Source organism: Ammospiza nelsoni, chromosome 2 (genome assembly GCF_027579445.1).
Source record: "Ammospiza nelsoni isolate bAmmNel1 chromosome 2, bAmmNel1.pri, whole genome shotgun sequence".
Classification (NCBI taxonomy): domain Eukaryota; kingdom Metazoa; phylum Chordata; class Aves; order Passeriformes; family Passerellidae; genus Ammospiza; species Ammospiza nelsoni.
In genome coordinates this window covers 88955499-88970247 of record NC_080634.1, presented here as the reverse complement: position 1 = coordinate 88970247, position 14749 = coordinate 88955499, and the positions used below count along the sequence as shown (strand labels likewise).

Here is a 14749-nt window from a genome sequence, read left to right as displayed (position 1 = left end):
ACAGCTACAAAGTTCCTGGGATAAAATATATTTTCTTTCTATTTATATTATTAAATATTTACGGTAGCTCTGAGAAAATATCCAATCTAAAGCATTTTGATAGGTTACAATTTATTCTGCTTGCTTTCCAGAATGCTAGAAGATGACCTCAAGTTAAGCAGTGATGAAGAGGAGAATGACCAGGTAAGAACAAGACAAGTAACATGTCACTTGAAGCATGTTTCATGTCAAGACTGAGCTACTGCAAATATTTTGCTAATGCTTTTTCTAAACATACAGAAAGGTTATCAAAATACATGGCAGTACTGTAAGTGGAGTAACAGATGTTGCTGCTCAGAGCCAGCCTGCGTGTGCTAACTGCTGGATTGGTGGGGAACAGGCTGCAGCACTCTTGATTTATTACCTTGATGCAACCCAGAAGGTTTTTGTATCAGCTTCCTTCTGATTTGAATTTGTTTTGTTTTAAAGAGCGGCCAAGGAGGGGAGAAACAGGAATTATGGATTAAGGGTTCAGGCCAACTTTGCAATCATGAGCTGGCCCTGGGGATTAGCTGCTGGGCTGCTTATCTCTTACCTGCCTCCAGCAATCCCCCCAGCCCTGGCCTCTCCTCTGAGCATTTCTGGTCCTGACTCTGCGTGGCCCATGCCTGCTAAGAAAGCTAAAGAAAGCTGAGAAAAAGCCTTGGCTGTGCATTTGATTCTCTCTGTAACACAGTGATTACAGCAACTGTGTTTCAAACACCCCAAACTACCTGACTGGCAGCAGATACACCATCCAATGTTCTCCATATGTCAGGGGAGCTGGGTTTTGTTGGCTGTAGGAAGTGCCTCCCAATTTTTCCTTAAAATTTTGTTGTGTTTTGTCTAAATCATTAAGGATTCAGTAGAACAGGGCTGGAGCTTGACTTTCCCATGACCAGCTGAGTGCCTTGTTGCCAGGCAGTGCTATGCTCTGCTCCTCTCAGTATCCTGGCATGGATGATTTGGTTGGGAGTGAGAGGCCAAGACTCCCTTCCCTTCCTTCTTTCCCTAAAATGCACAACCCATGCCTTCACCAGGGTATGTGAGGGCAGTACTGCTCCTGGCTGCATCTCACAGATACAATGTGGTTTTCTGTCCTGGTTTTGGCTGGGACAGAGTCAATCTTCTTCTTACTAGCTGGTACAGTGCTTTGATTCAGTGTGAGAACAGCATTGATAAGTCCCTGATGTCTCAGTTGTTGCTGAGCTTACTTCAAGTCAAGGACTTTTCAGTGTCTGCTGCTCCACCAGTGAGCAGATGCACCAAAAGCTGGGGGAGCCTATGGCCAGGAAAGCTGCCCCAAACTGGCCAAAGGGATTTCCCTTCCACAGAGGATCATTTCTAGTACATAAACTGGGGGGAGTTTGCTGGGAGGCACCAATCACTGCTTGGGAATGGGCTGGGCATCAGTCAGCAATTGTATTTTGCATCACTTGTCCTTCTTTGGAATTTATTTCTCTCTTTTTGTTGTCTCCCTTTTCACTGCAATTATTATTCTTAAAATATTATTATTTTATTAATTTTATTTCAACTGTTTAACTGTTCTTATATCAAGTCACAAACTTTTTTTTGTCCCTGCCTCTCCTCCCCATCCCACTGGGGCAGGGGGAGTGAGCAAGCAGATGCATGGCACTGTTTCTGGCTGGGGCAAAGCCATGTGAGCTTCAAATATGATTATTTCAGTCATGGGTAGCTGGAGTATCTAGATGGGTAGGCTGTATGGATATCCAGACTTCTGAAATTCAGAAACTTATACAGATAATTCTAGGTTCATAGGATAGACATGATTTTCTTTAACTCTTGTTATTAGATGTCTCTATTTTACAATATATTCCACACAACAGGTAAATCAAAACTTTTAAATATTTATACTAAACCATTGTCTCATCTCTTTTGAGCTGAGCTTCTTGGTGTTAAGATGCAGCACATAGATTCTATTATTTACATATTTATTCAATTTCTTTTTGTTTAACATATTTTATCCTGAAACACTTCACATTTAATTACTCTTCCTGCTTGTCTAGATAGTTTAAAATAGAGCTCACAGACAGCATAGGACAAAGTAAAGTGAGGGATAGAAGGGATGTCTGAAGAGTAACAAAAGCAGACCAAGGGGCCATGATGTTGCAGTCAGGGGCTGGGTGATAGGGGAGGCAGGAGCTGCTGGCCAGCAGAGAGGTCCTTCAGGCAGGGAGACAGGATCCTGAGTGATGCATGTCAGAGTGAAACAGGCTGGGAGAGCCAGAGAGAAAAATTCTGGTTTGCTTCATAGCAAGCAGAAAAGGACATGTGAAAGTGTTTATTGTGCACAAAGAACATGAGTAGGTTTAGGCAGAGAAGGGATTGTGGAAAAGTCCTGCTGATCTGGCAGGCACACAGGGACCTCTGGTTTAGCACTATGATTGGTAATTATTAACATCTTCTGTGTGTTCTGTGCTGTGCCAGGGCTCTGCTCAGCCACCAGGGCTCCAAGATGCAGCTGATACAGGCTGGGTCTGTCACCTCAGTGCTCCAGCAAGCCCTACAGAGCAGGACAGAGCTCACCACCCACACAGCAAAGAGCAGGGCTGAGATCCCATGACTCACTTCTAATCTTCTAATCATCACAGGTCCCTGCATGAACAGCCTTTGGAAATTACTTATTTATTTGGTCCCCTTTCCTAGTCACAATTTTTTTCCTAACTTGGCTCTACAGACAAAAATCTCCCAGAGGCACAGGCTGGCTCCTGCTGTATGAAATGCTTTGTAGAACCTTAGCTGAGACCTGCAGGTTTGCTTAATGAACAATCCTAAATAAATATACCTGCTGAAAAAACAAAACACTGCCTTTCTATCCACCTTGCAGGAAATAGACACAAAAAAGAGTAACACAGATTCTCTCTTCCAATAACTGCTCAGATGGACCTGTGTTTAAATGTCAGCAGAACTCGTTTCCTTTTACTTCCTAACTCAGAGGCTCTTTAATCTCATATCTCCTGAGCTCAGAAACAGGAAAGAAAAAAAAAAATCAGAGATTAATGGATAGGAACAGTACATGAGAGATTCCCAGATATTCCTCATGTAATAAATTAACCTTTTAGCAGACTCATTAAAGAAGTCCAGTTTCTCAAAGAGCTGAAGGAGAGCAGTACATAAGCTAGGAAGCTTTTAATTTTGCTGATTTCTAAATGGGGAAGTTCAGGGGAAAAACTTTGAAAACTTTGGAGGAGGTTTTGCATTGAAGTCTGAAATTGCCGAGCAGCAAATGGGAAGTTTCTGAAGTGGTGCAAAGGGGGACAGGTGCTTCTGTGCTCCCAGGGCTGGCGTTTGGAGTGCTGTGACCAAACCAAGGAATGTGAGCCATGGATGAGGGAGGCCAAATGCAAGACAGAGGCATGATTAAAAGCTTTGAGACTGCAGTGGGCAAAGCATTCCCAGCCCTTCCCTCAACACCAGCAATTAAGGTATTGAGATTCACAGACGCAGGAGAAGCCAAAGAGGCTGGGTTTGAGCTGAGTACATGTGCACCCACAGTAATTATATTATCCACACATATTAGTCTCGTAATTTTAATTACATAAATGTATTTTTCCTCTTTAATGAGCATAGTTTATCCATTTAAACTGATCGTTTCAATTTTACAGGCAGTGATCATAGGATCTAATATGCAGAGAGAAAATTTCCTGTTGGCATATTTTACACCACACAGATTGAAGAAAATATACTTTTTAATCCTCAATCAATATCTGAAGAGCATGCAATTAGCAGATACCAAGGTAGTTAACATAAATCTGCAAGTTAAAGAGCCAATTCATTCTGATTTATAACACATAAAGTAATAATTTCATCATCATCTCTCCTAGAAAGCATCTGAAGCTTTGTAGCATGAAGATGTCAAAATTGTACTTAAGATTGTTCAGACTACTGAATTGTAGTGGTTATTGCCTTTTGGCTCTTTGAAGTGTGGCACAGCACATGAAACAGTCCCCATTATAATAACCTGCTCTTCTCCGTAGAGGTCACTGGATAACTTAAATCAGTCTTGGGTGAAATATTAAAAGGAGATTTTCAATTGTAATGTGAACAATTCTGTTTCCCCCCCCTCACATGTCCTTTAAAAACATGAACATTTTGTAATAGAAAATAATTCCTTTAAAGGGAGAAAGATCCCTGGCATCATTTGTGCAATTCATGTCAATCAATAACCAAATAAATTAGCTGACTGGTACACATACATGGAATAATAATCTAACATATTTTTGCAGCCCAAGTCTGCTTCCTCATATGCATTTTTTTTGCACAGGATCAGGTTGGTTGCCGCTGAAGTTTTGTGGCTGTGAAAATTTATTACCCACAGAGTCAATCTGCATTTTGGCTGCCAAGTCTGAATAAATAGAGTCATTGTGCTTGTCTGGAATATGTAACCAAAGTTCATCGAGTCAGCTTGACTTTCACATCCCACGAGATTCATAAAAGCCAACACCCTGGTATGTGCTCTTGATTCCTGCCAAAATTTTCTAAAATTGTATAAACAGAAGTTGAAGAAGCGATCAGAACACACTCCCAGGGACATGGCTCTGCACTCTAGCCCTGGCTGGTCTCGAAAGGGAAGACACAAGATTTTTCTTTTCAAAGAAAAAATAGTATGACTACTCTCCTGTGGCAGCAGGCAACCACAGAGTTTTAAGATGCCCCCCCCCCTTGCAGGGTGCACAGGGAGGCAGCAATCAATCCTCCCACGTTCCTTCATTTTGCTCATGTGTCCTGCACTGAAGGAGGAGATCAGGCAGCATTTGCCTGCAAGTGGCCACCTTCCTCAAGAGAGGACAAGGACAGACTGGTCCTGCGGGGTGTGAGCGGTGTAAGTGAAACCAGCCCCTCCGCAGGCAAGCCAAGAAGAACAGAAAGCCTTGTCATTTCACAGTAGACCTCAGGGGAAGAGCAGCCTCAGAAAGTTCACAGCTTTAGCATAGCAAAATGAAAGTCTTGTCAGCCTGATCTGGCTGGCCACTGGAGCCCCATAGGGTGCTGGAAGCCCACCCAGCTTGGTGCCTTCCTGGGCATCTTGGGGTTGCCTCCCACCCATGGCAGCCCAGGGACAGTCGGGGTGGGCTGCTGGCCCTGGAGGACTTGTCCATGCTTCAGCATCACCCTGCTCATGGGCAAGCCATAAAAACTGATGCTGATTTGAGTTACCCTAGTAGCTCCCATGGGAACACACCTGCCTACGTTTTGTTCCCATCATGTACGCGCTGAGGGTTACCAGGTGCATTGCTGGAAATGCATCCTTCTGGCAGGACTGTCTGCAGCACAGGCATTATGGACAGGCCAAATCTGTCACAACACTGCAACAGGACAAAAGTCCCTCTATGTGCTCAATGGCAATTGGTGTGGGACTTTTCCCTTTCACTTCTGGATATGGAGCAACAGTCAACAAAAGAAGAAAATCATACTGAAATGAACAGTCACATATCTACCTTCTCCCCAAAGAAATGATTCTTAGTAGAGTCATTATAAACAGTACTTCTGCATATGAAATGTAATATTTCAGCTAATTTGAAGCCATTTGTAATGAATTGTGAAACAAATTGATAAAGGAGCAAAGCTTTCTTTCTGTAGACCTCTTAGGAGAGCACTTTCCAAAGTGAAAGATTAACTGAGCAGAGCCCCAAGGCAGGAATATCTGGAGAGAAAAGTTTTATTGGGCAAATTGCAACACAACACTGCATAGCCCTGTTCATTGTTAGAACCATTTTAGATGGTGCTAATTGTCTTCACATATGCCATGTCCAAATATTTTAACCACATTTTGTAATTTTAGTGTTGTAATCCCTTTTATTCACCTTTTCATTGGGCAATATTTGATCCTTGATCAGAAAGGAAAATGAGTGAAAAAGGAGATGAGAACACTCAGGTCTGGAGAAAAAGCACAGAGCCTGCATCATTTCTGCAAATGAATTTCTCTCAAAAAAAAAAAGCCTTGACAAACTTGGAGGAAAATATCTTTCTGATGAGAATTTTTTCACTCCACTGAGCACAGAAAACTTATTTCATGAAGTCTGGCTATACACGAGTCTGACTGCAACCAAAACCACACAAATCAGAGATAAGCAAAAGTGGAAAAAATTAAGTTTTGGGTAAAGGAATGGCTGGAACCTCAGGTGTTTTTTTTTACTTAATCCAAGTGCTCTGTTCAGCCTCCTATCCCTATAATGTGAGTGTGTTTTCAGACTGGAGGAATAGGCAGTGTAACAGCCTTACTTAACTTGGGTAAGTCCATTATTTCCTGTGTATTAGAGAAGCAATTCTTTTGGTATCCAACTTAACTAGAATCTAGAGTAAGATTTAAGCCAGCTGAGCCAAGGTTTTTTGCAGTTTGCCAGCTCTGATTTTAAAATCTCCGTGACATCTAAATTTGCACTTCCACAAGGCATGACAAGAAGACCGAGATTGCCTCACTGAAACTGTCAGATGAAACAAAATAAGAGCTCAGTCTTGTCCTGCCAACTTGGCTCACATCACTGCCTATCTTACAAAATCAGATTCTATGGCTGGCAAGCAGGATCAAGCTCTAAATTTGAATGCCACCACTATAAATGACAGTGAAAAAAGTTAAAACCTGCTCAGATCTTGGACCTGCACAAAATTTGGGGACATTTGAAGATGGCACTTTGATCTGCATGCTTCTTAGTAGCAAAACTCTGAAATAGACAGGAAATTAAATTTAAAGTGTAAGGGCATCTTCCTTGCCTCTTCATGTGGATGCTGTGACTAAGCTAAGTTTTAGCTTGGTAAATCTCCAAAGCCTGCCCTTTTCCACTCATATCACTTTTTTCCAAGACTTCTTTCTGTATCTGATGTAATATTCTTAACCCCATCTTCTTGAAATATTTTCTTAGAACTTTTTCCCCTTGTGAAGTAGAATTACTGCATCAACATCTGTTTTGACTGGCGTGGGAACGAATCCTACTGCAATCAATTCAGCAGTGTTGGCTAACTTGAGGCATAAGGAAGGATTAGATCCAACATTTCCAGGCTGGATTTTGCTTGTCCCTGACTCTCATAAGCCTTCCAGGCTGTGCACTTTTCCTCCTGCTGCAGAGAGCCCCTACTGCAGCCAGACACTGTGCCTGAGCCTTGGTCCTGCTCAAGCCTGGCCACCAAGCTCTGTTTGCCCTCAGGCAAGCGCATTCCAGCATGCCTGCAAGAGAAGGGTTAAACAACCAGCAGTCACTAATAATTAGTGCTGTTTGTAACATCCCAGCTGTTAAAGGCTGTGTTTCTGTCACACGTGTGCGCACGCTCAGGCATGCACACACTCGCAGCCTCCCCAGGAGCTGCCTCTAGCTCCCTGCAAGGCAGAAGGTCAAGCTCACTTCTGTCCCCTTGGCCATTGAGCCTGGGCAGGGGTGATGCCAGCACCACCATCAGCATGAGGAGCTGTGTGAGGGAGATGTGGTGCACAGAGCGGGGAGACAGCAGAAATAGAGAGAGGCAGCTGAGAGCCTGTCAGAAAACAAAGTGAACACAAAAAGGGGAAAGAGATTAAGGGGAAAAAAATAATGAAGAAAATAAATTGTGGGGAGAAAGACATTATAAAGGGAGTAGAAACTATATTAGAACATGATGAGAAATAAGTAAAAAGATTCAGAAGCCAATCCATCAAAACTACCATTTAAGAAAAAGAGACTGAGGAACCATTGGAACCAATTTCTCCTGCATCTAGGATGGAAACTGCCTCCTCTGAAGTCAGTGAGAGTTTAACCACTGGTTTCAATCAGCCTAGGATGTTACTCCTGTCTTCTTTTTTATTTCCTTGCACAATCCAAGCAAATACTTGGGTAGTAGCAAATGCATCACAGTTGATTGACATAGCATATTCCTGGGAAGTGTTACCACTATTTGGAGAATTTAAGTCTTTCCCTTATTTTCACATATTTGGACTTCTCAAAAAAAAATCTACTTTAATTTCTGAGCTTTCATACTTCCTAATAAATCTTTTAAAGCCCATGGCACAACACTGACAATTCTTGTCTGCAATAGCCTAAAGTGCAAGCAGCACTTCAACCAAGTTACTTTTTCCTGGATAAGGAGACTACTTCTGTTGAGACAGAAGGGGTTTTCCAAGGTGACTGCTGCTTTGTTTGCAATGACTGAGACCTTCCTAACACTGGCATTGGAAATTAACCATTTTATTAATGTAAAATAACAAGGATTTTTCTTCTGCTCATCTCCACTGGAAAAGATTAAAGTTAGCTCATCTGTGTTGCAACCTTGCTTGGTTTTTTTGGGGCTAGACTGCAGGAAAAATCTGAGCAGATGCAGGACAGAAGACTAAGCATTTACAGATTTATAAAATTCTCTGTATGGTTAATACCCATGCTGATTATACAGCAATTTAGAGATCCAAATCACTTTACAAGTATTAACTACTTAATACAATGCCCCTGAGAGGTATTTAGGTAGAGCTAAGCAAGAATTATTATCTCCCTAGAACTGACAGGGAGACTGTGACTGAGATGTGGCTTGTTTGAAGCCACACAGCAAGTCAGCTGCAAAGTCAGGATTAGCACTTGGGTCTTTCACTCCCAGGTGCCATGTCCAAGTCACTAGACTGTGTTGCCCCTGAAGATTAATAAGGATTAATGGGCAAAGCAGAGTAGAAAGAACAATGTATGCCAAGAATATAATAATAAAACTCCAGGGTGAAAAATTAATACTGAGGTGTTGAAAGGCCTCAGAGAAATCATGAAATCCAGAAGGAGTTTTACAGTTTCTTAAAAGATGTGGCTCTGATGATAACCAACTCCAAAATGGGAAGAAAGGAAGACCCTTTTAACTCTTACAGTCTGTAAATCTTAAATAAATATGAACCCGACAGTGAAAATCACATTCATACATTTATATTGCAAATTTACAGAGAAACACTCAAGCTGCAGTTTACAAGTGATTTTAAATCCCTCAGAAATCCACACTGGAAAGCAATCCTCAAGCAAAGCCCCTAGGAGCAGTGGGGAGTACAGAATGATGCAGTGAGAGAAGGCATGTCAGGAATCACTTATGATAAATTGCCTGACCTGATCTGCTTGAGCAACTTCCTGTGGCCACAAGATACTCCTGGGCATTTAACCAGAGCAAGTCTGTGGGTGCAGGAGGTTCCCATTACCTCTGTTTTCAGCCCTGATGAGCAGCTCTGCACTCTTCAAGGAGAACGCTGAAAACTGGAGAGGATTTCAAGACATGGGAGAAAGATGCTTAACACATTGGGAGAACATGGCTTGGAGTGAAAGATACCCACAGGATGAGCTGAGCCTGTCCAGAGCAGGGCTGCTGCAGGACCACAGCCTGGAAACACCTGGGCAGGGAGGGAGAGGAGCTGGGAGGCTGCAGGGCAGCTCTGTCTCACAGGCACAGGTCTAACTTCCAGCACAATGAGGTGTTTATAAACTCATCTTAGCATGGAAGGTGGAAAACTCTGCTTGTGGTTCACAATAAGAGAATTATCCAGAAGTTTTGCTCTGGGTCCACAACAGCACCCAGGTTTGAAGCAGAAAAAAAAACCCCACTCTGTTGAGTCCCATCACCCAAACTGCGCCATGCAATCAGGTTGTGCCCTTGACAAAAATTTCTTCCTGGCTTCACTGGCTTTAGAATAAACTTCATTTAAGCTAAAAACAAACAAAACCTTTAGAAATGAAAACAGAATCAATGTGGAAGACATGTGAAGAGTGAAATGTGAAAGAAGACAGATATAAAAGTGTTTTTCCTGGTTTGGTTCCCAAATGGCAGTATATAGTAATGACATCTTTCCTTAACCCTGGCTTGGAAAAAGTGTGTCTACAGCTCATTAACTGCAGTCCAATACAGGGCGACATCCAGCACTCTGGGTGGTTGCTAATATGAGAGCTGCTGACTTAGAGCATAAATGGTTCACTGCACAGCTCCAGGGCAGCACCTACCACCCAGGGAAGACAAACAAGATGGTCTGGAAGCTGTGCAATTTGCTCATGCACAGGCAGCATGTCCCCAAAGAAATGGTTCAAACTCTCACCACGTGTACACCTGTGCCATCTCAGGGACGTCTCTGCTGTAGCTCGTGTAACTCCATACAATCGCTATAACTGAGCTCTCTCACAAAAACAACACTTAATCCACAGGACAGGCAAAATGGAAAGCAAAATGCCTGAATCTGCCAACAGCCAGTTTATTGGCTTTTATTTGCCAAAGGTTGCTGTGGGTGAGGTATAGGAAAATGCATCTACAGTCAGCCCGCAGTGCCTCCAAGACAGTCTTCCAAGCCCTGCAGAACATACTTCAGTAGTTTTCATTTGTTTCTTATCCAAAAATGCCTGTGAGCCCAGCAGTTTATGAAGCAATCCTTTTGCAACAAATTAAAAAAAAGAGGGATTTCTGGGGAACCCTCTTAACACTCCTATATCTCCATCTCAATAGCTGTATTCAACCCGTTCTGCTCACTGCTCAGTCCCAATTACAATGAGCTAGCTCACTGCTCAGTCCCAATTACAATAAAAGTATTTAATTTCCTCTCTGATTTCCCTTCAACAACAGATTGCAACTTGTCACACTTCAAGCTAATTTTGGTAGCTCGTTTAACACACACTGAAACCTAAATATGTTCCCAAGTTCTGGCTCATTGCAATAAAGGATGGAGAAAGGAGATGAAATCTCTGGAGGCTAAGAACCCGACCATGATTACTGCTGGCTGAAAACTTGTTTTGTCCCAGTAGTCTTGGGTGCAGCTAGAATATTCCATGAATGATTAATAGACTATCGACAGATCAATGAAGATCTGCCCTAAATGTATCTGAACCAACTCAGCTGGGGATCAAAGAAGTCTAACCAGCCACTGTCCTGCAATTTGCAATTCTTGATGTAGTGAAACAGCATAATTCATACTCACTTACTGTGGCTGGTTTCTCTAGCTCAAGTACCTGAGACATCTGAGTGATTGGTTTTTTCCCTTCCCTGCTTCCTACTCAGCATTTAAGTTACTATGTGGTGAGTTGGCCTCCAATATCCATGTTCATATTGAGGAGAATCTTCCTCCATTTAGTAACCCCACTGATTCTAAGAACTGAAAATTCAAGATTATGTTCCTTGCTAGTGAACACATTCTACCACTTATCAAGAGAATATTAAGCTTCCCATAAAGCACTTTTTAGTGCCAAGTCTTGGAGATATTTAAATTCTGTCAGCAATATCAAAATTATTTCTTACCCCAAATTTCTATAACCAGCATAGTAACCTACTTCCAGGAATAATAAAGACTGTAGAACATATTCTCAGATTTCTTGATGGATGATGAGTTGGCCTCAGTAAAGTTGTTAACGATGTAAAATAAAATGCAAATTAAATAGCACAATCAAAATGTAGCTATTAAAAAAATAGTCATGCAGGCATTATATGATACTAAGTACCACCCCTTTGCTTACATTGTTAGATAGATAATACCAGCATATTAAAAATATAATAAATCACAAAAAACTGTTTCTATAGCTGTGAGTTCCTCAAACTATGGGTCATAACCCTCCATGGGGATTCCTGAATGAGTTTGAATGGGATCACAAACTGTTAGCAAGAAGATGAGGGCAGATATTTTCCCCTAAATTGAGTAGCCCAGTCCTGTGGCAAGGAGGGGAACAGGAGAGCAGACTGTAATTAGTGGCTGCAAGTATTTATACTTGCTAGGGAACTGCTAACTACCTTTAATTACAACATCTCACTTTCTCCAGGAGAGGGGAGCAATATAGACTAGAATTAAAATTGCTGGATAGTTGCTAACTGCCTTTCATTGCAGGCAATAGATCTGTTTCTCCAGGGAGGAAGAATAAACTTGTGACTGGATCTTATTCCCCCATCATTTAGAAATGGGGCCATTACCAACTCAGGGGGTCACACAAATATGCAGTCCAACACAGTTGTATTTCCAGCCTGTCTAAGAAAGAAATCAATAGTCTCATTTAGAGAATGTGTGACCGCCAGACGAAGACTGAGGTGCCCCATGCAATCTGCATTGCACCTCAGTGAAGAAGGATGTTTATTAAAGGACTTTAAATGAGAGAGTAATTGAAAAAGTAGAATCATCTCACTGAAACACACTTGTACGTTTCTTTCTGTGTCCCTGCCTGTCATCTGAACCCACTCCAGAAGGGAGTGGAAGCAGTGCCAGGTGGAAGTGACCTTACTGGTGGTCATGATCTAATGTCAGCAGCAAAGGTCTCCACTCCTCCCCCAGTGCTGTTCATATTCCCACACTGCACCCTGTGATGTCACACCCTCTCCCAGGGGAAGCAGCTCAGAAAAGGGATCTAGCTTAGAAATAACATAGGAGAAAAAAAATAAATAAATAAATAAAAGAAGGAAAATTGTTATTTTTTGATTGGATCAGTTTTCTAACCTGCTGTATTGCACAGCCACATGAGCACCTGTGGCGGCCTGAGCCAAGAGTGGGAAACATGAGATGTGTCTTGAACAGCACTGCCATGTAGTGGCTGTGTGAGATGGAAAGACTGGCCCTGGCTGACGTGGGAGGAAAAAAAGAGGTGACCTGAATGCTGTCTACACAACTTGGCCATGGAAAATGGCTCAGATAGTGAGAGAAGCTCCTGAGTTTTGCAGACAATGATGCAATGTAGTGCAGGCCTCAGCACTGAAGCTGGGCAGCTTGAAATTCGAACTGGTCTTAGCCTCCTGCTAGTGGGAGTGATTAGGCATGGGAGCACAGGAACCCCTGTGGGCCCTGGGTGTTTAAAAAGAGTTTAAGCTATAAGTCATTCTAAAACCTAAGATTTGAGTATCCTCTGAATTTGAACTTACGAGAATGTGTGACATTGTCCTAACAAACCCCTTGCAGAGGAGAGAGGAAAAATGATGCCACCCCATGGGACTGGAGAGTGGCTGCACACTCTTTAAAGCCTATAGCCAGTGGCATGGATAGTTTTGTATACAAGAGCATGGAAATAGTACGACCTCCTGGAAACAGTGAAAAATACTAGACTTGCCATATTATTTTCCTAACACTAAAAACAATATGTCCATGCCGTGAAAAAACTCCCACTGAGCTGCTGAGACCTTCCAACCCTTCCAACAGGTTCTCTACCCACTGCAGAAAGTCAACACTGAGGAAAAACTCTCGTGTGGGCCATGCCACTGTGTCTTCTGCCAATCTGGTGGGTGATACACATCAAACTACACCTCCCCAGAAACCCAGCGGGCACAAGTTATTCCAGAAAGTCCCAAGAGAAGAAATCCTGCTTCTAGAATCAAGTGGAAACTCTTCCCACTCTTGGCAGATCTTCAGGCATCCATTCAAGGGATCATTTCATATCTTTCTGTGAAATACAATATAACTGCAGCCACAAGTCAGGTTTTCTCAAGTTGTTATTTGCAATTTGTCAGCAGCATTTTTGCCAAGCCAGAAGGGTTACATCCATACTCTCTGGTGCTGAGCAGGATGCCTGTAAGTCAGCTAACTTGTTTGGAAATAGGGATGGTGGCCCCAGCAGGCTGCTAAGACAGGAAGAACAGTTTCAAAACATATTTACTGGTAACTGCAATGAGAAAATAAACTTTAATTTCCCTTCCCCTTGACTGTCTGTACTGCTTAGCTCTGTGCCATGTGAGGCACTGCCTGGACAGGTGCAGCTGAGGATAGGTCACTCTGGGCATGTCCAAGTGGAATGGAGTCTTTAAGGCAGATTTTCAAAACATTATGGATTTCATCTTTGCTTAGCAGCTGATTACTGTGCCAAAGCCATGAATCACCACTTGAAATGATTGAAGGAGGGGGAAAAATAATATTATAATATTAGTAAAGTGGCAGACTAGCTCAGGGATATGCTTTGCAGTCCTATTAAACTTGAGAGGCTACAGTTTCCATTCCCAGACCTGGTGCTTAACACAAGAACCATGTTTCCCCACCGCATCCAAAGAGTTGTACTAGGCAAAAACTGAAGCTCAAACCAGCAAAAGGTCAACCCTGTACTGTGGAGGCAAATGCTGCCAGCAGATCAACATGGCAGTGTTCATGAAAAGCCTGCAGCAGCTCTGGCAAGCTTGGCAAAGTTTATAATTCATCGCAGAGGAACCAAATATGTGATGTTTGTTTCTGTGGAAGAATGGGAGGAGACTAATGGTAAAGGAGAAGGAGTGGGAGTGCGGAAGCGGGGAACGGGAAAAGCAGAAAACCAAGCCCTGGCGAGTTTTCAGGGACCTACAGAAAAAAATTGTCTAAATAGAGCAGTTCAGACCTCAAATACTGTGCGGTGCTTGGACAATCTTCTGGGGTCTGGCATTTTAAACAAAGTGTTCTTACATTTACTAGGCTGGAATGTCCATTTGACTATAGACTCTCTGCTACTTTGCTCGTACTTTAACATTTTGGACATGTGACAAAAATGTGTGTAACGCATTTTTTAAAGTGTTGATTGTGCTCGTAATTTTCAAGTCAGAATATAAAATAAACATCTCTGCCCTTTCTTCCAGCAGGCAGCACAGAGATCTGCTCTCCGCGTTCTATCTGACAGGTACATTTTGTCATTTTTATGAACTATAAATTGCTTTATGAAACGTTGAGCCCTATTTATTGTGGCATATAACTCATAATCGGATTTTGTCCCCAAAGTATCTGTGGACTGGGATGTTAAATATTTTGCATGCTTGGATTTGTCATGCATGTGTAGAGTTTATTACTGCAAAAATCACAGTCTTGTTGTATTTCATACAGAGT

The 14749-nt window shown here is 42.3% G+C and overlaps 1 protein-coding gene across 1 annotated transcript in view; it reads left to right on the top strand.

Moving 5' to 3' along the window:
- The window catches only part of AFF3 (ALF transcription elongation factor 3), a 266527-nt gene that overhangs the window by 181603 nt on the left and 70175 nt on the right, over window positions 1–14749 (top strand). The window contains exons 8-9 of the mRNA XM_059493960.1: window positions 132–183; window positions 14506–14546. Of these exons, the coding sequence (XP_059349943.1) occupies window positions 132–183; window positions 14506–14546 (93 nt within the window). The remainder of the gene's footprint in view (window positions 1–131; window positions 184–14505; window positions 14547–14749) is intronic.